This window comes from Antennarius striatus, chromosome 18 (genome assembly GCF_040054535.1).
Source record: "Antennarius striatus isolate MH-2024 chromosome 18, ASM4005453v1, whole genome shotgun sequence".
Classification (NCBI taxonomy): Eukaryota; Metazoa; Chordata; class Actinopteri; order Lophiiformes; family Antennariidae; genus Antennarius; species Antennarius striatus.
In genome coordinates this window covers 5,086,652-5,112,195 of record NC_090793.1, presented here as the reverse complement: position 1 = coordinate 5,112,195, position 25,544 = coordinate 5,086,652, and the positions used below count along the sequence as shown (strand labels likewise).

General features: G+C 41.1%; 1 protein-coding gene across 1 annotated transcript in view; it reads right to left on the bottom strand.

Moving 5' to 3' along the window:
* Positions 1-8,311: 8,311 nt before the first annotated feature.
* The window catches only part of rims4 (regulating synaptic membrane exocytosis 4), a 100,105-nt gene continuing 82,872 nt past the window's right edge, over positions 8,312-25,544 (bottom strand). The window contains exons 5-6 of the mRNA XM_068340951.1: positions 24,685-24,824; positions 8,312-8,530 (exon numbers count right to left, since the gene is read on the bottom strand). Coding sequence (XP_068197052.1) covers positions 8,312-8,530; positions 24,685-24,824 — 359 coding nt within the window. The remainder of the gene's footprint in view (positions 8,531-24,684; positions 24,825-25,544) is intronic.

Below are 25,544 nucleotides of genomic sequence, written 5' to 3'. Positions count from 1 at the left end.
TGCACGCCCATACCACCGCTTCTGTAAAAAACCATGCCAAGTGGCTGAATTCTGAGTTTGCCATCATTCTGGGAGGATTAACGAAACTACTTCAACTACTTCAGAGATACATTTGTTTTTATTTCACAGTTTGAGTTCAGATGCGTTATTGCAGAGAAGTTATGTCATGTTAAATAAATTAATAAAAAATTCATAGTTTTAATTTAGTGTCCTGATTTTTTTTACTTTTTTCAACCAATTTATTCTTAGATATTTTCAAACTAAGAGCAAGCAGGTAAAAAAAAAACCGACGAGTGGAGGCAGCGACAAGAGCATTTTTCAGGTCTATCTGGTTTGATGCACCGAGTACGTGCAACAAAACAAACAAGTTCACCAAGTAACCTTGAATAGACCGAACAAGCTGAAGAAAATCTAAGGAAATCAATATGAGCTACAGCAAAGCCACACACAGAGAGATCAGTCAATGTCTGTGGGCAGCGACTGTCTGGCTGCAGTCTCTGTAGGGAGGGGCGGGCGCTGTGTGTGATTGGCCAGTCACTGAGGGTGACAACAGTCAGCTCTGGGGATTTTACAAGCACGAGTTTTGACGAGTTTTACTCGTATCGTACTTGTCAAAAATGCATTATCTGTACCTGATACTCGTCTGAAACAATACTCGGCTCAACCCTACTTAGCAGGCTAACAGGAGAAAGAAAACGGACTAATTGTGCGATTGGGAAATGAAAATTGTTATAACAGTTATGACACTCTAAAATTAAGTTAACCGGGAGGTCCATGTGCTGTATAGTTAATGATGGGTTGATGAAGTCGCATGAAGCATTGAAGCTTTTCATCCCAATCGGTTCACTGCGGTGCAAAGCTTAATGAGGCTTCATTGCTTCTAAAATAAGGAAGTATGCAAAACATGTATATTTTAGTGATGGCAGTACAGTGTGTGTGTGTGAGTGTGTGTGGGTGGGTGGGTGTGTGTGGGTGGGTGGGTGTGTGCGTGTGTTAATGAGGCAACTGGGAGAAAATGTTTGCTGAAAGTCAACCTCAAAGGCAGCATAGCAAACAAAAACTCAAGTATAGTTCATGCACATACATAATTATAATATATTGGATACATAAATAGCCGCATATGACATGTAAATGACTTGGAGCAATAGATTGAAAAAATGACATTGAAGCTTTTTGTGTCATTTTGATTATTTTATTATTCATTTTTAGCCCTGTCAAAAATTTATATTTGCGTTTAAGGCCTCTACTTACAATATATTTAGTTGTAGTTTGTAGTTTACAAACTACAATAAGTGAGTGAGTTAATTTCTGCTGATGAATATGTTGCCTATATATGTCAATAACTTGTTTGTTACAAAAGGCAACAAAGAAATCAAAAACCTGTACGATTTGGATGCATTAACAAATACCATTAATTACTCTTAATCCTGCTACTATATATTGCCAATCAAGGAAGAAAATTTATATAAGTTCAGCGGAACACAGTTACACTTAGTAATGCAAGGCTACATTTGTAACCAGAGACAACCCATACTTCACAGCATGCACAAAACACTAACCTCTTTAGAAATGGTTTATGGTCTTGTTTTAAAAGCTATAATCAGTACTTAGATACAACTAGGTACTGCAGGTTAGACATATTACACATACATAGAAACTATGGACATATGTCTTGAAAAAAAAACATGACAATTTAAATATTTGATATTTGAATATATCTTGACAATGACAAAGTAAATTCCACAAATTGTGATACAATCACCCTGCTGCCCTGTGAAAAAAGTACTTCAACCTTAATAACAGTAGGTGGCAGTATGAGCAAAGAAGTTGTGTCTGTCAGCTCAACCCTAATTTTCTCATTTGCAGATGTCAAAAACAATATCTCTTATAAATAAAAGGAATCATTGACTAAGGCTAAAATAAATATGTTCATTAGATTTTGATAAAATGTATAAAGAAACATTGATGGGCTGGTTATGTTAGGCACGGGTTTGATAATTTATAATTCTCCAACAAAGACCATAACCACTGGTTACATGACACCTGGACATAATTCCATGCCCAGGGTTAAGATGTTCTAGTTTCTGTTTACATATAATGAATTATTTTATTTCTAGAGGAGATAAAGTCAGTCACAACAACTGACATGAAATCATTTTGCACAATACACTTCAAACACCTATTATTTCTTTTCAAAACTTCTAAGCATAAGAATTCAATATATCTTCAACATATATACAATATTTAAGCCATGGTTAGATTGCCTTAATGGCAGTATTGACAGTTTTTTTATAAATGAGGTAAAATAAAATAATTAATATACAAAAGTCATAAATGATTAATTTCTTATCTAAGTGTAGTCAACATCTCTTTGTCATTTCCTACATTTTCCCCTGAATAACGCAGTTCTATTTTTCAAATATTTTTAAGTTACTGAAATTGATTATGATAGAAATTCAAATATCTTCTGGAATCCTGCTCTAAATCTTTTTTTTTTTTAAACTGTCTTGTACAGATCTATTCTATTGTACTGGGAAAGAAGAAAAAAAATCTCTTAAAGAAGTTAACAAATTTTGAATATAAAATTTATTTCTGTGTATCACTGATGCATTTGTCAATTAATGTTGCAGATTAAACTGACATTATAGGATATAGCTCATGCTGTCTTATAAAGGCATTTGTCATCCATCCATTTTCTTTATCCACTGTCGTTGGTCACAGGGAGCTGAAGCTGGCTTAGGGCGTGAGGCAGGGTAAACTGTGGAGCAACACAGACACACAGACAAGCATGCATGCACACACTCACACCTACGGTCAATTTGGGATTGGCCAATTAAACTAAAGCGCATGTTATTACATCTTGCTTCAAAGCGGTGATGTATTGCGATTGTCAGTGTTCGTGTGTTCGTCCATTCGTTCCTCCATCCGTCCGTTCGTTCGTTTGTCCACGATATCTTTGCAACCGTAGCAGATACAGATTAAACAAAAACCTCATTACTCAGGCGGCAAAGGGGATGAAAGTGAGTTGATGACCTTGACCTTGAGAAAAGTAGGTCACGGTCAAATTTCAACACTCAGGAACTGGACATGATAGAAAGACGAGGGAGAAGGCCAGTGTGAGTAAGACCCTAGATCAAAGTTAGTTGATCTAGGGTCAAATCTAGTGCTTTGATCTAGCTATACACTAACTTTGACCTATGGTCTCACTCACACTGGCCTTCTCCATATGCACTCGTCTATGCACTAGTCAGGTCCTACTTTTGGGGTACACTGACCTACCCTGAAAGTAGGTCAGGGTAAGTCGCAGGACGTTGCAGTCTGACCGCCTTGGTTCTAGTTACATCCTTCTTCAAAGCGGTGATGTATTGTAATTGTCAGCGTTTGTGTGTTTGTCCGTTTGTTCGTTAGTCCTTTTGTCTACCCAATGTCTTCGCAACCGTTGCAGATAGAAAGGTGAAACAAAAAGCACATTACTCTGGCGGCAAAGGGGATGAAAATGAGATGATGACCTTGACCTTGAGAAAACTAGGTCAAGGTCAAATTTTAACTTTTGTACACTCAGTAACCGGATAAGATAGAAAGACGAGGGAGAAGGCCAGTGTGAGTGAATCCATAGTTCAAAGCTGCTGCTTTGATCGATGAAAGTAGGTCAGAGCATTATCTTTGATCTTTGACCTAAGTAGGTCAGGGTAAAATTTTGAATTCAGGGGTGTCGCGGGATGTTGCAGTCTCTGCATTGGTTGTTGTTATTATCATTATTATTATTATTGTTATTGAATGAATAAATGCTTTTATTTTGTACATGTGGGATTCAAACAACAAAATAGACTGAACAGACAAACAAACAAGACCATTGGAAGTAGACAAAACAACAATAGACAGCAATGATTCCCCTCAGGGCGGCACAGTGGTACAATGGGTAGTGCGTCGCCACACAGCAAGGCAGATCCAGGTTCGAGTCCCGTTCCTTGCAGAGTTTGCATATTCTCCCTGTGTCTGTGTGGGTTCTCTCCAGGTTCTCCCACTTCCTCCCACCTCCATAAACATGCACTTTCGGTTAATTGGCCGTTCCAAATTTCCTGTAGTGTGTGAGTGTGAGTGTGGTTGTCTGTCTCTCTGTGGCTCTGCGGTTCACTGTCGTTGTATCCGGAGTTTCCCCCACCTCACGCCCTAAGCCAGCTGGGATAAGCTCCAGCATCCCGTGACCTGCGACATCGGTTAAAGTGGTGAAAGAAAATGGATGGATGGATGATTCCCACATGTCCAAGAAGGAGTGGGGTGAAGCATAAGCTTATGTAAACCTACCCCTTCTCAACTACTTAACTACTTAATTAATAATCATATAGTTATGCATAAATATTTGTAAAAACAGAAAAAGAAAAAAATAAACACACATGTTTACAAAAAAATAAGCTGGGAAAATGTAGTGTATATAAACGACTACATAAATAATTTAAGACAACACCTGATTGTTAAAGTCCTTCTTCCCTCCTGTACCCGTTAAAAACCATGTGTTTGTGCTGCTTTTTAAACTGGGTCATACTTGAACGTTGCTTGAGCTCCACACCCAATCCGTTCCACAGCCTCACTCCACAAACAAAAGCACTGAAACATTTTAATGTTGTTTGTGCCTTCTGATGTTATAAATTTAGCTCCCCCCTCAGATTGTAATCCCCATGTCTTTTAAAGAATTTTAAAAAAAATATTTCCAGGAAATAAATTGGGGGGTTTTTTATACATGATTTGTGCTGTTTGATAATGAACCAGGTTTTATGAATTTCAATATATTTGATTTTAAGAATAATGAATTAGTATGATCTCTATAACCAATGTTATGAACAATTCTTATGGCTCTTTTCCGCAGTATGGATGGTGATTGTACTGTACATTTTGTAAGTAATGCCCCACACTTCTTCACAATAATGTAAATACCGTAAAATAAGTGAGCAGTGAAGAATGTAGAGTGACTTGTGATCCAGAAAGTGCTTTGCTTTGTTCAGAACCTAAATGCTTCAAATCGGTGATGTACAGGTATTGTAATTGTCAGTGTTTGTGTGTTCGTCCATCCGTTCGTCTGTCCGTTAGTCCAGCAAATATCTTCGCAAACGTTGCAGATAGAAAACTGAAACAAAAAGCTCATTTAGGCCCCATGATGCTGGAACTTTTAGAAAATACAACTTTTTTTCATCCGGCATAGAAAACAATTCGCGTCCACACAACAGCGTTTTCAAAAAGATATCCGTCTACACGTATCCCCATCAACAGAACAACTACGAAAATGACAGAAGAGAGGACCGGGATGTGCGGAAATTCACGGCGTTCCTCTGTGATGGAGGTCATCCTCTATCACAAAAAAAAAAAAAAGCTGTTTTCAAAAAGTTCCAGCATCGTGTGGACGGGGCCTAAGATAGACAGACGAGGGAGAAGGCCAGTGTGAGTAAGACCATAGATCAAAGCCAGTGCTTTGATCTATGAAAGTAGTTCAGGGTAAAATTTTGAATTCAGGGGTGTTGCGGGATGTTGCAGTCTCCGACTGCCTTGTTTAAAGCTGCTTTTATTCTGATTTAGTAAGTAATTATCAGCTGTAAAACTGTTAATGTGTTTGCTATGACGCTGAGGATACGCCTTATATGGACACACACACACACCTGACTAAAATGGAGCTAACTAATTAACCAAATGCTAGCTGACTTCAACAGCTTGTGAGGAACTTTCAGTGTTTCGCTCTGAGCCAGGACATTTCCACACACTGCTACCGTAGCCTGAGCATGAAGTCCACCTCGGGGATGACTACGCCCTTATCCGAGTGGACAATCAAATATGATTCAGGATAGGTCAACCACTCTGTCAATCATTTCAGGTTTGACGTCACACACGGAGCGGTTATTAATCCGACCTTTTCCCTCATTTATTTTGCTTTAATTGATGCAGGAAGCTTTTGTTTTCTAGATTCTAGGATTTGGTAGAGTAAGGGAAGACCACAATCTATATGTAGAAGACTGAAAAAAATGTTTTTCATAATAGGACCACTTCTCAGAGCTCATCAGAAAGGCTGGCTCTGTCCTGGGAGTGGAACTGGAGACCTTTGTAGAGATGTCAGAGAGCAGATGCTGAGAAAACTGTTCAGCATCAAAGAGAATATCTCTCACCCCCTGCATGCCACTCTGGAAAGTTGTAGGAGTATCGTCAGTCACAGGCTGAGGTTACCAAAGACAACCACAGAACACCACAGGATGCCTTTTCTACCTCTGGCCATCAGACTATATTACTCCTTCCATTTCTTCAAATAAACAGCTAGCATTCATTACCCACTGACATTATCATGTGCAATACTTACTGACCAGTAATTGACACTCCGTATTTATTTATTTTTTGTCTATTTTGTCTTACGTTGTAATTTCATTGAGTTGCTGTCATTGTCACCTTATTCCGTTTTGCTCGGTGCATTTATTTATGTTTTATTTTTGATTGTCCTATTTATGTTTTGTCACTGTTTGGTGTATTCTAGAAATAAAATAAAACTCTATCTTGTCTTGTCATGTCTTGTTAGATCTGATCTTAACTCATGTTCCCCTTTCTGTCACAACCCCCGCTGAGCAGTACCCCTGCGTAAGTGCAACTCCAACACTCGTCTCCCCCTCTTGTTGTTGTCTCCATGAACATCTCAAAGTGTCACAGGGCTTTGTACCTTAGATATTTATTGTTTATCATGGATGATAAAGCAAACGCTAGTGATGATAGTGGTAGTGGTGACCATCTCTCTGATGACTGCTTCTCACTGATGATGATGCAACCCTCTTCCACCTCTTCCTTCGCTCTAAAGGTAAGTTACATGCTACATGCTACAAAACCGTACAGTGGATCATCCACAACAACAGCTGCCTCGATGTGGTTTTTGGAGGTGTTTAAAAAAACTAATCAAGATTTTCTGGCAGTTTTTTCTAGACCTCCTCAGGGATTAAATTATAGGAAGCAAAATCTTAGCATATATAATCTGAAATCAAAGCAATCATGTGAATCACGTATAAATCTCAACAATAGATGTTGAAACAATATGCACATATTTGAAAATGATGTGTTTTTATTCTTGTTCATTTTACAGTAATATGATATGATGTGCTTTTAATGGTTTTCTAGTTATTTTAAGAGTCCAATATTTGTAGGAGACATGTGAAGTCGAGTGAAATGATGTAAACTTAATTATTATTTTTCCATGTATGTTTTTGTTAAATTGATATTAATCAAGAAAAATTCTAAATGACCTGTACCTGTATTTTATTATGTCTTTTTTTGTCCTTTTTATTATTTTTTGTAAGTCTTGAGGAATTCTACTTTCATATTTAGAGTAGTAATGGCTTTTAAATGACATCAAATGTCAATCATTGGTTGAAATTGAATAAAAAATGACAATTCAAATTATGAATAACCTCTCAGAACCAAATCAACTTCTATTATGAGTAATTGCATGTGGACAACGATGACATGTAGGCGCTGGGAACTCAGGATATCCTTGTTACTTATTTTATAAATCTGTCCAGGAACTCTATATATATATAAACTATATGGTACTGAAATTCACTGAAATACAACCAACTGGTGTTATAGAACTCCAGGACTGTTCTAGATAGATAGAATTGAAATATGCAACCCTCCAAAAGATTATATCTACGCCTAATTTAATTTTGTTCACAGAGTGCAAACTTGACTCAATATTTTAGTCAAACAAAAACATAAAGCTTAATTCAATGTATTACAAAGTAAAATGGTATGGTTGGATATGATAAATAAAAGTTAAATGTTCATTTGAACAAGCAGCGTCTATGCAAAACTGGAGGCCAGAATGTCAAACAGTCTATAGAAAGATATAAAGACACACGTCATCTCTGTGATTGGATGACTGGCATACAGCAAACAGTCTTGACAGTCAAACATAGACTGTGTAAAACGTGAGTAGCTGAAGCAAGACTGAATCTGTTGTGTGTTGTGGTCCCAAGAGAACTTACTGATTTTCTCAGAGATCTCAAAGGGATGCATATTTCCAAAAACCAAAATGATTCCTTTGTGTACTGGAAAATGGTCTGATGCAATACCAAAAGAAAATAATTCAGTTCCAATGAGAGCCAAACTGAAAAAGTGAGTGGTTAGATGAGTAAAAGTGTCCTCAAAGAAGACATACAGTATATCTCCTCTGGTGGCAATATCACATGGCTGACCTGGGTGCACAGTTAGAGGGTGTATAAAAAAAAATTGATTTGTCTGAAACAGCAGTAGAATCTTAGTCAAAACAAATTTACTTGAATTTGCACAATAACTAAAATCGCTCACAACAGGGCAAAATTATGCTTTCCAGGGACATCTGAGAGGAATGATGGGTCAGAGGTGCCATTTTTGGGTCCACCATTGAGGAGGTGGGGAAAAGCTTGTACCAACCAATCACCATTGTACTGAGGTCCAACTCCTCCAATAAGATTTGTGCCGCACCCATGAAGCATTTGCGATCCATGCGTCCATAGTTTCCCCAAACTATGACCTGGAGAAAAGGATGACAAAATATAAAGTCAAATGGAAAAATTATGTATTCATTTAAAATCATCAGCTGAACTTTGGTGGCAATAACATAAGGACTTTTGACATTAACTATCTCTTGTCTTCACAATGAAAAATGAGAAAATGTGCTAATTTTGCCCATCTTACATAAATGAGATATGGAAATAATTGTTGGTTAAATGAGAAGCAAAATATATCGTAAATAACATTGTTAATAATGTCTTAGAGTCCAGAGATGATACAACCCAATTTCATTTATGGTACCTCAATGATAACACAATACTTTAAAGATTCTGAAGCAATGGTGTCAAATTGTCAGTATTTTCTTTAGTGCTGACAATGTCACAAATAAACGCTTGTTTTATGGAAAATGCACCTCGATGCTGTGGTGTTCTATGGAGCTTTAAAGTAAATTGAGCTGCTGAGACATCGATATGAACAACGTGCTTACTCTATTTTCTTCCTTTCTTAATCTCTTTTTCTTTTCCTTTCAGCTTTTCCCTTCAGGTTTAGGTTAATTAGCCGGTCCCAAATTGCCTGTAGGAGTGCGTGTGTGTGTGCGTGCTTGTCAGTCTTTGTGTGTGGCTCTGCGGTGCACTGGCCTCATGCCCGGAGTGTCCCCCACCTCATGCCCTATGCCAGCTGGGATAGGCTCCAGCTCCCCGTGACCCGCTGCAGCAGAAAATGGATGGATCTCTCTCTTGGACATGTCCAAACCATCTCAGTCTGGCCACTCTGACTTTATCTCCAAAACCTCTATCATGTGCTGTTCCTCTGATGTACTCATTCCTGTTCCAATCTACCCTGGTCACTCCCAAAGAAAACCTCAGCATCTTCATATCTGCTACCTCCAGCTCTGTCTCATGTCTTTTCCTCAGTGACACTGTCTGAAAATGTTACGGGTAGTTCAAGTCTGGACCCCAAGGAGCAGAGACTGACACACGAGTAAAATTGAACAGCTTTATTGCTCAGGCTAAACAAAAACGCTAGTTAGCTAAATAAAAAAATCAGCGGAGCAAAAACGACTAAACTCCAAAAAACATAGTAAAGAACTGGTAACGGCGGGAAACACTCGACACTGGCACCACAGAACAGGACGGAATAATCTGGCACCCTCCAAGGGAAAGGCCAGGCCTTTTAAGATGAGGCTGATGAGCAGAGTGGGCACTGGTGTGGCTCGTCAGCTGCTAGGAGCCAGCCACACCCTCTGCCACAGCTTGAACTGTCCAGGGATAATGAGCTTCACACAATAACAGACTGGGAACATATCAGTTGAAGAGAATCATGACACAAAACCAAACAACATCGCTGGTCTCACCACAGTTTTGTACGCCTTTCCTTTCATTTTAGCTGAAACTCTTCTATCACACATCATACCTGACACTTTTCTCCACCTGTTCCATCCTGCCTGTACACGCTTCGTCACCTCTTTTCCACACAATCCATTGCTCTGGACTGTTGACCCTAAGTACTTAAAATCCTCCACCTTCTTAGTCTCTTCTCCCTGTAACCTCACTTCCACTTGGGTCCCTCTCATTCACACATATGTACTCTGTCTTACTGAGGCTAATCTTCATTCCTCTCCTTTCCAGGGCAAACCTCCACCTCTCTAGCTTCTCCTCCACCTGTTCCCTGCTCTCACTGGAGATCACAATGTCATCTGCAAACATCATAGTCCATGGAGATTCCTTTCTAACTTCGTCTGTCAGCCTGTCCATCACCATAGCAAACAAGAAGGGGCTCAGAGCTGATCCCTGATGCAGTCCCACCTCCACCTTGAACTCCTCTGTCACACCTACAGCACACCTCACAAGTGTCTTACAGTCGTCATACATGTCCTGCACTGCTCTAACGTACTTCTCTGCCACTCCAGACTTCCTCATACACTACCACAGTTCCTCTCTGGGCACCCCCTCATAGGCCTTCTCCAGATCTACAAAAACACAATGCAGCTCCGTCTGAAATTCTCCGTACTTCTCTATCAAAATCATCAAAGCAAATACTGCATCTGTAGTGCTCTTTTTTGGCATGAAACCATACTGCTGCTCAAGAAATGCTCACTTTTGCCCTTAGTCTAGCTTCAACTACTCTTTCCCATAACTTCATTGTATGGCTCATCAGCTTTATTCATCTGTAGTTGCCACAACTCTGCACATTTCCCTTGTTCTTAAAAATGGAAACTAGCACCCTTCTCTTCCATTCCTCAGGCATCTTCTCACTATCTAAGATCCTGTTGAACAACCCAGTCAGAAACTCTACTGCCACCTCTCCTAGACACTTCCAAACCTCTACAGGTACCTGTATATCATCACGACCGACTGCCTTTCCACTCTTCATCCTCCTCAATGCCCTCCCCACTTTATCCTGACTAATCTTTGCTACTTCCTGGTCCACAACAGCCACCTCTCATAGTCTTTGTTCTCTCTCATTTTCTATGTTCATCAACTCTTCAAAGTACTCTTTCCATCTTCCCGTCACACTACTGGCACCTGTCAACAGACTTCCATTCCTATCCTTAATCACCCTAACATGTTTCACGTCCATCCCATCTCTGTCTCTCTGTCTTGCCAACTTGTATAGATCAGTCTCTGCCTCCTTACTGTCCAACCTAGCATACAAGTCATCATTAGCCCCTTGTTTGGCGTTTGCTACCTCTACCTTCACCTTACGATGCATCTCCCTGTACTCCTGTCTACCCTCCTCAGTCCTCTCAGTGTCCCACTTCATCTTAGCTAACCTCTTTCTCTCTATACACTCCTGTACCTCCTCATTCCACCACCATGTCTCCTTATCTACTTTCCCCCAGATGACACATCAAGTACTCTCCTACCCTGTCTCCCTGATAACATTAGCTGTAGTTGTCTATTCATCTGGAAGCCCCTCCTGACCACCCAGAGCCTGTCTTAATTTGTCTTAACTTTGTCTTCCTCACCACCAGAGTCATCCTACATACCACCATCCTATGCTGTTTGGCTACACTCTCTCCTACAACTACTTTGCAGTAACTGATCTCCTTCAGATTACACTGTCTACACAAGATGTAGTCTACCTGTGTGGTCCTACCACCACTCTTATAGGTCACCCTATGTTCCTGCCTCTTCTGGAAAAAAGTATTCACTATAGCCATTTCCATCCTTTTTGCAAAGTCAACTACCATCTGTTCTTCTGCGTTCCTCTCCTGGATACCAAACCTGTCCATCACCTCCTCATCACCTCTGTTTCCTGCACCAACATGTCTACAGGTGTGACAGAGAGTAAACATTGATTTACCTTTATATGTTTTTTAGAGCAGCAGAGGTAAATAGACCCCACGAGGCAGGTAGATGATGGCCCTTATTAGACAAAGTAGGTTTCCACAGAGAGTTTATCAAACTCTCTGTGGAAGATGATTGGGTGACCTAGAGGGTAAGGATAGGCGCTGTTGACATACAGATACAGAGCGTGACCTCGGTGTGCAATAAGCGATTGTCCTCCCTGGCCGTGTATCTCAGCCTGAAGGCCCCCGTCCTGCCGATGTAGGGAGCGTGTTGTGGGGAGAGAGCTCCGGAAAATCAGACATTTTGAGAAATTCCGCTACACCAAGATGTGATTTCTTCATCTCTGGCAGACATGGAAAAGGCATTCCAGGAATTCCCAGGCGTACTTAACACTCTCTTATCTTGCCGTAACCATCTAAAAAGTACCTGCCGATGTGTTTTTCCCCTGGGTTTAGAGTGTGCTGGTGAAAATGCCCATGGCTTGAGAAACCCATTCTAGCGATTTGATGCTGGCTTGGGAATAAGTTTTAAACTGATACCTGAAGTTATTGGGTGAGAATATGGCTGAGCTGCAAGGAGGCAGAAAATTTGTGACAAACACCATCATTCAGAGTGAGGCTGTGGTGATGTGGCTAAAAGGGTCCACGCCCATCTCGCAGAATCTACTCTCTAAATTTGACTCATCCTGTCAAGAGAATGTCTACGTCTGCAGTAATGTAACACGTTTTTTTAAATCAAGGACCTCCCAGCTGGCTTCTACATACCTGCTGTAAAACTCATTTCTTTCAGTGGATGTCATGAACTCTAATTGTTGGGCTAGGGGTAGGCTCCTTTATAGTTTAACCGCTCGTCCAAGCTAAACTTGTGAAAAAAATACCCCTTGGATCGATTGATTAAACCTAGCACGTGGTCAGAAAGCACAGGGGTCTATGCATTTTAAGTGAAATTCTGAAAATGGATCTTCAAAACAGAGCCCTTTGCCCCCCTGCATGATTATGGAGGATGTCAGAGCTAACTCTGCCGTGTCGCTAAGGAGCAGGTAGCCATCAATTCCCTAGAGTTGTGTGCTATGAACGTGAATCCCCTAAAAGGGGTCACCTGAAATGCGAGAAAAAGGCCGTGACACAGTCTGGACCATAAGCCACCCATTTTGACGCCTTTAAAATGTTTGTGCACAAAGGAAAGGGGATGTGTGCCTGTTTGTCATTGACAAATATCTCAAAGCTGTAAAATATTAATTTGTGTGTGTAGTTCCACTGGCGGGGGAGAGGTTGGATGTAACAGAGTACTGCTTCCCGACAAATTTTACATCTTGCTCAGGGGCACTTGTGCTCATGATGCTGGGAGATACAGGCACACTGAAAAAATACCCTAAATGCAGACTATTGTCTGCATTTAGAGTATTTTTTTCTGTAAATCGCAGAGGCTGACTCATCTGCTGTCTTTGGCCTTTCTTCTTTGTGTCTGATTATGCAGGCGGGGTCGATCTAGACAAGTGACCTATACAAATGAATAAATGTATCTCCTCCCTATAAAACCTCCAATGTTTTGAACTCCGTAGTAATACTTGATACAACGTCGATATATTGTGCTATATTGGATCTTCTGATCTGGGAGAATGTGTCTCAAACCGTGAGAGGGGACGTTGGCCTGCACCTTTGTACAGCACTACTATTTTACGTGTCACAATCACAAATTTGGGGATGTCGCTGAAGGTGACGGGGATATGCGGGCTTCGTTGTCGTTTTCATAAATGATGCCGGTGCATCTCTGGGCATTTTCAGTTATCACTCCAACTGTATCATATTGTTAAGCCTAAACTCTTGGATTGCTCTTTCTACCAGATTTTTGAGGTTTCTCATGATTTGACGCTAAAATATAGAGCAATGTTTTGTGTGCCCTACTTGATTTGTTGTTGAATTGATCTTGCTGTGTGGTGTCTTTGTCATTCATATCTGCACTTTGCGCACTAACTAGGGGGGTGGAAGGGATGGAAGGAACAGTGAAATCCGGAAACGGTTCAGCTTCCTGGGGAGGAGTGGAAACTGGAATTGAATCAGATCCCTGGGGAGGGGCTACAGAGTACAGAATCTGAAAATTGATTTCCTCCTCTTCCTCACTGCTCTGAGGGGTCTTCCCGGGAGATTGAAAATAGTTTTCCTGATGGCAGACTTCCTCAAGCTCTAATATCTAATAATAATTGGTAACAGTGTGTGGAGCGGGGACTTTGGCATATAGCTGTTGCTTGTCCCCTTAGAGGTCCTTGTTTGCTTTGGGCTGTGGGTAAGGCTGTTCGGCAGAAGGAGAAAGCTTTAGGTGATACTGAAATATTGTAATCGTTTTCCAGACATTGTGTAGGAGGTCGGTCTGAGTACCCTTCAGAGAATGGTTTAAAACTCTGGTCTGCTGCTCAATTGGTAACAGTGTGTGGAGCGGGGACTTTGGCATATAGCTGTTGCTTGTCCCCTTAGAGGTCCTTGTTTGCTTTGGGCTGTGGGTAAGGCTGTTCGGCAGAAGGAGAAAGCTTTAGGTGATACTGAAATATTGTAATCGTTTTCCAGACATTGTGTAGGAGGTCGGTCTGAGTACCCTTCAGAGAATGGTTTAAAACTCTGGTCTGCTGCTCATTGTTCAGAAGTTGCTGTAACAACATGTCTGGAGCATCTGAAAAAAAAACAAAAAAACAACAACAAAAAAAAACGATTTGTTTTGTGAGCCGGTATGCTATACCAGCCTACCTCAATATGGAGTTGTTGGAATGCTACTATATGAGTAATCCCAGAGAGAGGGGATATATGAGGTGGATGTGGGACCAATGGATGCTTCGAAACTCACAATCAGGGCTAACAAAAAAACAGCTGTTTGCCCAGTGTTCCAACATCCGTAACCAATAACTGCTATCACAACTAGAGATTGATGAAATACTACAACAATGCTATGGCAAGGGGGAGCCAGGACAAGGTCAGCTGGGGTATTTCACCATCTCCCTCACAATCCGAGATTGGGTACCAAGCCCCAAGAGACATAGACAGCCTCAATAGACGAGCTGCTGACCTAAGAAGGGAGATCATGACCCAACTGGAAACCTGGAGACAAATACCGAAGCTGTGTTATCAAGTACCTTCAGAAGATCTACTAGAAGATGTGAATACTGCAATAAGAACCATCGCCACAGGGAACATAACTGAGACCAACAAGCTGATTCACAGTAGAGCAACAGTAATCCTTGAGATGCTGGGATATAACATCTGTACAGGGCATAACAATGGAATAGACAATTAGAGGCCAAGATAAAGGCGAAATGGAGAGAAATTAGCCAGCTATCAGAGCTGCAGAAAGGAAACATGGTGAATAAAGGGGTACCCAGGAAATACAACAAGCTCTCCATACCTGAAGCACCTGAAACTGCCAAGCAGAGACTAACAGCTCTGGCTACCCGACTGAAGAGATACACCAAGGAGATAGAGGCCAGGAGAATAAACAAGATGTTCTCCACTCAACCAGCAAAGGTATACTCTCAGTGGCAGGGAAATAACAGCAACCGGTCAGACCCACCAAGAGCTGAGGTGGAGAAATATTGGAAGGGCATATGGGAAAGAGAAACATCCCACAACACCGATGCCCAGTGGTTAATGGACCTGAGGACTGACCACAGCAGCCACCCAGAACAAGAACCAGTAACCATCTCAAGGGCAGAGATCCAAGAAAGAGTGTCAAAGATGAAGAGTTGGTCAGCACCTCAATATGATCCATACATACTGGCTAAAGAAGCTGACAGCACTCCAAGAGCATCTAGTAGCACAGATGAACCAGCTGCTAAGGGATGGGACGCAACCAGAATAGTCCTGATCATGAAAGACCCACAGAAGGGATCCATTCCATCCAACTATCGGCCATTAACCTGTCTCTGTACAATATGGAAGCTCCTGTCAGGCATCATGGAGGCTAAGATGAGTAGGCACATGGTTCAATATATGAGCAGGGCACAGAAATGAGTTCTCAGTAACACAAGGGGAGCCAAGCAGCAGCTACTGTTGGACAGAGCAGTACACAGAGACTGTAAGAACAGGCAGACTAGCCTGTGCACCGCTTGGATTGACTACCAGAAAGCCTACAGTATAATTCAATGCCACACACGTGGATACTGGAATGTCTGGAACTGTATAAGATCAACAGGACACTAAGAGTCTTCATCAGGAACTCAATGGGAATGTGGAAGACAACCCTAGAGACCAACTCCAAGCCAATTGCCCAAGTTAACATCAAGGATGGCATACAATGCCTTAAAAAAGTATTGGCCCCCCAAGAAGTTTTTGACATTTTGCCACATTTCAGGCTTCAAACTTAAAGATAACAAACTGGAAATATTTTTTAAGAATCAACAACATGTGAGACACAATCATGAAGTGGAACCAAATTTATTCAACATTTTATATTGTGTTTACAAATACAAACTGAAAAGTAGGACGTGCAAAAGTATTGGCCCCCTGTTCTCTCAGCTCAGCTGACTCCAGAAGTTCCCTGATGACTTCTGATTGATCCAACGTTGACCTAAATGACTAACAATGACAAACAGAGTGCATCTATGTGTCATTTGGTCTCAGTTTTAAATGCACCTGCTCTGTGATGGTCTCAGACGTCTGTGAAAGGAACAGCATAATGAAAAGCAAAAAACACACCAGGCAGGTCCGGGATAGAGTTGTGGAAAAGTTCAAAGCAGGAATGGGATACAAGAAGATCTCACATTATTTAAACGTCTCCCGGAGCACTGTGAATGCAATAATATCAAAATGGAAAGAGCATAAAAACACTGCAAACCTACCAAGACCTGGCCGTCCCTCTAACCTCTAACCAAACAAGGAGGAAACTAAGCAGAGAAGCAACCAAGAAGCCCATGATCATGCTGGATGACCTGCTGACATACACAGCTGAGGTGGGACAATCGGTCCATAAGACAGCTATTAGTCGTACTCTGCATAAATCTGTCCTTTATGGAAGAGTGGCAAGAGGAAAGCCATTTCTGAAAGAAAACCATAAAAAAAAACCATTTGGAGTTTGCAAGAAGCCACATGGGAGACACAGATGACATGTGGAACAAGGTGCTCTGGTCAGATGAGACCAAAGTTGAACTTTTTGGGCTGAATACAAAACGTTACGTTTGGCATAAAAGTAACACTGCATATCACCCTGAAAACACGATCCCCACTGTCAAACATGGTGGTGGCAGCATCATGCTCTGGGGTTGCTTTTCTTCAGCAGGGACTGGGATGATCGTTAGAGTTGATGGAAAAATGGATGCAGCCAAATACAGGGTGATTCTGGCAGAACATCTGTTGGAGTCTGCAAAAGACCTGAGGACGGGGTGAAGGTTCACCTTCCAACAGGACAATGATCCTAAACATAAAGCCAAATCTACAATGGAATGGTTTAAAACTAACCATATAAAGGTGTTAGAATGGCCAAGCCAAAGTCCAGATCTCAATCCAATGGAGCATCTGTGGAAAGATCTAGAATTTGCTGTGCACAAACAGTCTCCATCAAACCTTAGGGAATTTGACCTGTTTTGTAAGAAAGAATGGGCAAAGATTTCTGTCAAAAGATGTGAAAAACTTAGAGACATACCAAAAAGACTTAAGGCTGTGATCACTGCAAAAGGAGGTTGTACAAAGTATTAACTCAAAGAGGACCAATACTTTTGCATGTCCTACTTTTCAGTGTTTTATTTGTAAGCACAATATAAAATGTTGAATAAATTTGATTCCACTTCACGATTGTGTCTCGCATGTTGTTGTTCCTTGAAAAATATTTTCAATTTGTTATCTTTAAGTTTGAAGCCTGAAATGTGACAAAATGTCAAAAGGTTCTTGGGTGGCCAATACTTTTACAAGGCACTGTATACCAAGGGGATGCACTATCACCACTGCTGCCCTGCATAGGCCTGAACCCCCTCAGTTACATCATCACAAAGAATGGTTACGGATACCGATTTCGAAGCGGGACAACAATTAGCCATCTCCTCTACATGGATGACATAAAGCATTATGCCAGGAATGAGCAAGAAATCGACTCACTGATCCACACCGTCAGGATCTATAACGACGACATAGGGATGTCATTCAGATTAGACAAATGTGGCCGGTGGTATCGAGAAGAAGCAAGATGATCAGAATTTAAGGGGTTGACCTACCAGGGGGCAGGAGAGGAGACATCAAGGACAGCTACAAATACCTTGGAATCCCAAAGGCTAATGGCAATCATGAGGAGGCTGCAAGGAAATCAACCACAGCCAAATACCTCCAGAGAGTAAGGCAAGTCCTGAGAAGTCAGCTGAATGGTAAGAACAAGGTTCGAGTCATCAACATGTATGCACTGCCAGTCATCAGATACCCTGCTGGGATTATAGGCTGGCCAAAGGAGGAGATAGATATCAAGACTAGAAAGCTCCTCACCATGCATAGAGGGTTTCTCCCCAAGTCCAGCACCCTAAGGCTGTACACTAAGCAAAAAGAGGGAGGCCGAGGGCTTGTCAGCATCAGGGTCACTGTCCAGGATGAAAAAGGGCACGTCCGAGCTTGTATGACTCTGCTATTATTGTGTTTGTTCGTACCTGAGGGAGGCTGGTTCAGCATTAAGGGTCTTGCCAAAGGATATATATATATATATATATATATATATATATATATATATATATATATATATATACTGTATATACACAGTCAACCCTCGGTTTTTGAACGCTTCTGTTCTCGACCAAATCGGTTTTCAACCAGAAAATTCGGGAATTTTATGTCCCTGAACTCGACCAAAAATTTGACCCTCGACCAAACCGAAAGAAGCCAAGCGTACCCAAACGCGACTCACTCGGGAGCCGAGCGAACTCGAATACCCAGGATGCTTCCTCCGTAGCGCATTCGTATTCAAAGTTCGTTCGGAGCAGACCTGTTGGTTGTTATTTACGCTGTTATTAACTATTCTTTTTTAGTTTTGCATTGTATACTATCCCCTAATCATGGGTCCTAAGAAACCAAGTGCAAATGGTAAAGCTGGTGAAGGTAAGAGGAAAGTAGTGTGCAAAACTATTGAATTTAAAAAAGGATTAATAGCAAAATATGAATCGGGCATGCGTGTGTATGTGTTGGCGAAGGAGTTCGGGATGGCGAAATCGACGATAAGCACCATCCTAAAATATAAAGACCAGCTTAAAGTAAGCGATATGGCTAAAAGATCTAGTGTTTTTAGCAAACAAAGGCCACAGGTATTGGTGGAAGTGGAGAAACTTGCTGATTTCCGTAAACAAGAAACAGTTAGCAGGTGATACTCTTACTGAAGATACAATTTGTGCCAAAGCAAGACAATTGTATGAAGATTTGATAAAAAAAGATCCTAGCATTATTCCGGAAGGGTTTGATTTTAAATCAAGCAGAGGATGGTTTGAAAAGTTCAAGAAAAGAAGTGGGATACACTCCATTGTTCGTCATGGGGAGGCAGCAAGTTCGGACAAGGAAGCTGCCGAAAAGTTTAAAGTGGGAATTTGCGAATTACATCAAGGCCGAGCAATATCTTCCTCAACAAGTGTTCAATATGGATGAAACTGGACTTTTCTGGAAGAAAATGCCACACCTAACCATCGACTGGGGTCCTGCTGCCTCTCTTCCTTGGTGTCATCTTACTGTTGCACCCCTCATCCGCCCAGCCGCCGTGGACCTTCCTCTGTGGACCTGCACCCCGAGCCTACCAGTATCACCCCCATCTCTCCATGTGATGTGGACCTTCTCCTCCAAGCCCACCAGTACCACCCCTCAACTATCCATCGGCTGGGGTCCTGCTACCTTTCTTCCTCCGTGTCGCCATACAGTCATCCACGCAGCTGTAATTGTGCCTTGACTTTAGCAACCTTAACCATATTGATACTGTCTCTATCTGGCCTATCTGTCACTCTCTCTCTGTTTCTCTCTCTCTGATGCTGTTCTTCTCTTCCTTTGATTTCTTTTCCACCCAACCGGTCGAGGCGGATGGCCGCCCAAAAGAGTCTGGGTCCTGCCCGGAGTTTCTTCCTCATCGAGGGAGTTTTTCCCTGCCACTGTTGCTTATGCTTGCTTTGGAGGGTTCAGTTGGGTTTCACTGTCTGTTAAAGCGCTTTGAAATGTCTGCTGCCATGATTAAGCGCTATATAAATAAAACTTGATTGATTGATTGATTGATTGATTGAAGAACCTACATCACACGTGAGGAGAAGTCGATGCCAGGCCACAAACCAATGAAGGATAGGCTAACTCTCTTGTGTGGCAATGCTAGCGGTGATTTTAAAGTAAAGCCTCTTCTCATTTATCATTCTGAAACTCCAAGGGCATTTAAAGCTAATAATGTAATCAAGGGTAGATTGCCTGTTATGTGGAGGTCAAACACAAAGGCTTGGCTGACAAGACAAATTTGTACTGAGTGGGTGCATGAGGTGTTTGCCCCGGCCGTCTAGAAATATTTGAAGGAAAATCAAAAGTTGCCACTACGCTGTTGTCTTGTGATGGATAATGCTCCTGCCCACCCTTCAGGTTTGGAAGAAGACTTGACAGAGGAATTTTATTTTGTCAAAATCAAGTTTCTTCCTGCTAATACAACACCTCTGCTTCAACCCATGGACCAGCAAGTCATTGCAAATTTCAAGAAGCTCTACACCAAATTCCTTTTTCAAAGATGCTTCGAGGTGACTAGTGACACGCAGCTTACCCTTCGAGATTTTTGGAAAAATCATTTCAACATCTACCACTGCATCACCGTCATCGACAAAGCCTGGAACCAAGTGTTACACAGGACGATGAATTCGGCATGGAGGAAATTGTGGCCCGAGTGTGTGACGGAACGAGAGTTTGAGGGGAGTGTTGCTGGTCCCAGCACAGCTGCTGATGTTGAAGAGGAATCCCTAGAGGACACTCAACTTATTGACAAAATTGTCAGGATGGGCCAAAATCTAGGGTTAGAAATGGACAACAGTGACGTCGAGGAGCTAATCGATGAACATTGTGTTAAACTGACAACAGAAGAACTCCAGCACCTTCAGGAAGAGCAGAAGAGGACATTGACAGAGGAGATGTCTTCTGATGAAGATGAGGGAAGGAAGGATGCCTCTACTGCTGATTTCAAAGATATTCTTGCTAAATGGAATGATATCCAGAACTTTGTGGAACTTTACCATCCACATAAAGCCGCAAGCAGTAGAGCCATTTATGGATTTAATGATGTTGTTATTAGCCACTTCCGTAAAGTTCTAAAAAAAGGGAAAAACAAGTGACTCTAGATAGGTTCTTTATGAAAAGGAAAGAACACCCTGTGGCAACATCTCCCCAACTGAAGAGAATGGCTAGAGAGACGACATCTCCAATTGACCTACCCAACGTTTTTATGGAAGAGGATTCGAAAAATTTATGAAAATGTGCTTTTATGATATGTAACTTTATGTTACCTAACAATTTAATGCAGTTTTTTTTTAAAATGTTTGTATTATAACCTATAATGTTCTACGACATGTTTGCATTTTGTTTGTTTTTCATCATTTTAGATAGGATATCTGTTATTAAAATATTTTAATAAAGAAAACACAGTGTCTATTTCTACCCTTTTTTATTTATGGTAAACAGTATACAGTGCAGTTTATGGTGTAAAATAGTAAAAAAAAAAGACTTAGAAAAAGTTGTTTTTTAGACTTGGAACAGATTAAAATTATTTACATTAATTATAATGGGAAAAATAGTTTTGGATTTCGAACAAATCGCTTTTCGAACAGCCTTCTGGAACGGATTACGTTTGAAAACTGCATATATATATATTTATTTATTTATTTTTTTCATCAATAGGCTGCATCTTGTCTGGTAGCTGGGAATGCCTACAGTTCTTGGGGTCATAGACTCTTGTTCAAAGGTCTCAGTCAGTAACACTCTGGTTCTCTTTGTCCTAAAGCCCGCTGGCGGATGCACATCTCTGTTGGATGTAGTAGGAATTTGTTCACAGCTGGGTTTCTCATCACTGCTTAGGTGAGACATGATGAATTCTCTCTTTTTTTAAAGGTCCCATATTACACTTTTCTGAATTAATGTTATTCAGCTGCCAGATGTCCACCTACGCTGTTGTTGAAATGTTTTGCTCCAAACTGATCCCTGATGCTCAAAATCTTCGATTGCCTATTGATCAAATCACTTCTAGTCCAGACGCTTTGTTTAAATGGGTGGGCCTCTGAGTTCATTCTACCGTCGGCTCGTATGCGCACACATAAACTGCCAGTAACTTCGTTACTACATATTTCCTTGTTATTTTTCCCGTATTTTTTCAATCTTGTTTTTCATGATATAACTGTCAATTATTCTGTGGTAACCTTGGAGCTACTTTTTCCAATCAGCTGAACATGACTTGTGGCTCTTTTGTGTAAACACAAGATGGCTGATACAACTGAGACTGGACGGTATACATCGCAGAGGATTTGTGGAGAAAGCATAGTGTTTTCAAATTGGACAGAAATCATTGCAGGAGACAACAGAAGGTTATGGACAAAAGGTAATCGTCACAGACAATGAGAGCTTGCTGGCTTACAAGAACAAGAAGCTAAGTTAACATTCTACTGAAACACAGGACGTTACTGGAGAAGTAAATAGAAATGTAGAGATTTTTTTCTTACTCATAAGCAGCTATAAATAAGAAAAAACATGCTGTGTGTGTGTGTGTGTGTGTGTGTGTGTGTGTGTGTGTGTGTGTGTTTGTCTGTGTGTGAGCGTATCCCTGCCGCCCTCTGTCTCTCACAAGGCTAAAAATGGCTCTTAATTTTGTAACCCTTGACTGGTGACATTGAATATCTATTAGGTTGTACGTAAAAGCTGAGGCTATTTGTTAATGAGCAGTGTAGTCGGTTTCAATAAATGCAGCTCTCACATCACACAAAAGAGCTAAAGTTGCTTTCATTCATCAAAAAACAGCCAACAATTCTGATTTAATAGCCGTTCACTATGATGCTTAGGATATGCCTTACGCAGACAGACACAGACACACTCACACGCACACACACACACACACACATTCACACCTGACTGAAGCAGAGCTAACCGGTTAGCCAAATGCTAGCTGACTTCGACAGCTTGTGAGGAACTTTCAGGGTGTAGCTCTCAGCCAGGGCATTGCCACACACTGCTACCCTAGCCTGAACACAAACTCCATAAGGGTATTACCGTGCCTTTATCCTGGGAGAGGATTTATCAATCTACCAAATATGGCTCAGGATATATTATTCACTCTGTCAATCACTATCATTATCATGTCACGATGGGAGCTGTTACCAAACAGACTGCTTTGATGCTGTCCATCCAAAGATTCCAAAAGATTCTAAATATTTATTGATGAGGAAGCATTTGTTTTCCAGATTCTAGGAATTGGTTGGGTTAGCGAGGACCACTATGTATATGTAGAGAACTTGAAAATGTGTTTTCATAATAGGACTCCTTTAAAATGTTACAGGGAAATGACAAAATAGTTCTAAATAAAAAATGTCTAAGTAAAGCATTCTCCGGCTTCCTCCCACCTACAAAAAGATGTGCTTCAGGTTAATTTGCTGGTCCCAAATTGACCATAGGTGTGAGTGTGTGCGTGCATGTGTGTCTGTGTCTCTGTGTGGCTCTGCAGTGCACTGGCGTAGCACCCAGACTTTCCTATGCCTCACACCCAAGCCAGCTGGGATAGGTTCCAACTCCCTGTGACTCGCGACAGCAGACAAAAGCGGGAGAAGATGAATAAATGAATGACTGAATTATAGGGCTTAAGAATCAATAACTCTCCGCTTTTCTAAAGATGAAGACAGTAAGTTCTTATTTCCACTGTGTATTTATGTTCTATTTGGAGCCTTTCTCCAGGTTAATTATTTAGTTTCATGCCTAAATGTAGGCAGGTAACCATGTACTTTGAAAGCTTTGTGTTGGAAAAGTTTAACATACCATCGTCCGTCTTGTACATGAAAAAGAGAGCCATTATTTGATTAAATGAAATGAGAACAGGGGCAGTGCGGTGGCGCAGTGGGCGGCTCTGTCGCCACACAGCAAGGCGGTTCCCAGTTTGAGTCCCATTCTGTGAGGAGTTTGCATGGTCTCCTTGTGTCTGCGTGGCTTCCTCCCACCTCCAAAAACATGCGCTTCAGGTTATTTGGCCGTTCCAAATTGCCTGTAGGAGTGTGTTTGACTGTCTCCTTAGTGCACTGGCGTCGTTCTCAGACTTTCCCCGCTTCACGCCCCAAGGCAGCTGGGATAAGCTCCAGCTCCCCGCGACTCGTGCAAGCAGATGGAGTTAGTGTAAATGAATGAATGATGAGAACAGGTCATTGATATTCAGCTATATTTCAGCTAAATATTGGATGTGCTGGAGTCCTCCCTTTAGCGATGTTTTCAGTTTTCAGTTAGTTTGGTAGTTGAAAAAAACCACGTAAAAGTAATTAAATGTGTTACCAGCCACTGACCATTGGTATTAGCAACTATTAGATAATACTCATAATCAACTGTATTATCTAATGCAGTTGCTTATGATTCAAGGAAATAAAGTATCAGGCTTATGTTTTAAGCTGTATTTCTGTTTATTAAATGTGTTAATTAAATGTGTTACCAGCCACTGACCAATGGTATTAGTAACCCTTAGATAATACTCATAAGCAACTGTATTACCTAATACAGTTGCTTACGAGTAAAACTGTATAATCTAATACAGTTACTTCAAGGCAATAAAATATCACACTGTATTTCTGTTTATTTTAGCATTACTGTGTTGTTTATTGATCAGTAGTTAATTTATATCACATCCTTGCCAATTTTGTAAATACTGTGGAAAAAAAGTGCCTCTTAAACATAAATTTGTGTCTTACCTGTACCACTTTTCCCTGTGGGGTTTCAGAAAAGACCAAGACTTGGTTATAGAGAGGATCCAGAGACTTTCTCACTAACTTTGTCTTTTTCTTTGCAATACAGATCCCCTTCTGGAGCAGGTAAATTTTGGTGTAGACAGCTGAAATCAAAGCAGATGGAAAAATTGACCATGAACTGAGTAACATCCCATTCAGAGGATACAGTATTCCCTTATTACTCACAGTTAATGTGTTCCAGGACCACCTGCAAAAGCTTAAAATCCGCGATAGAGCTACCAAATACTATTATTGATTTTTTACGTATAATTTAAATGTTTTGGAACCCTCCCCATACTGATATTAAACCACCTTATATCTATATTATCTTTTCCCACACTCTTACAGACTGTTTAAAGCACTTTTGCATTAAAGAAAACTGTTTCTTTAATACACTGAAGTGTGCTGTGTTCCGTGGGTCTCGGAACGCAGTGCACACATAGATGCTGTCAGCCAATAACATGCGCGAACGGTATCACGTGACTACCAACTAAAAGTCTGCGATGCAGTAAATTAGTGCATCTTGAAGCATGAATAAAAGAGGGATTACTTTACATGTGTACAGGCCCTGACACACACACACACACACACAAACAGACATCCGGGGCCTGTAGGCATGCAGATATATGAGAGGTAGAGCAATGGGCAGGTCCTTCATGGTGCGCCTCCATGAGCAACTTTTAAATGGGACAGTGCCTTGCTCAAGTGCACCTTGACAGGGCTTAAGACGTGAACTGGCAATTCTCTACTGCCAGTTCATGTTCCAAAAGTTTTGGTCCATGTGGGCCTTGAAACAACCACCCTCCATTTAATGTAATAATATT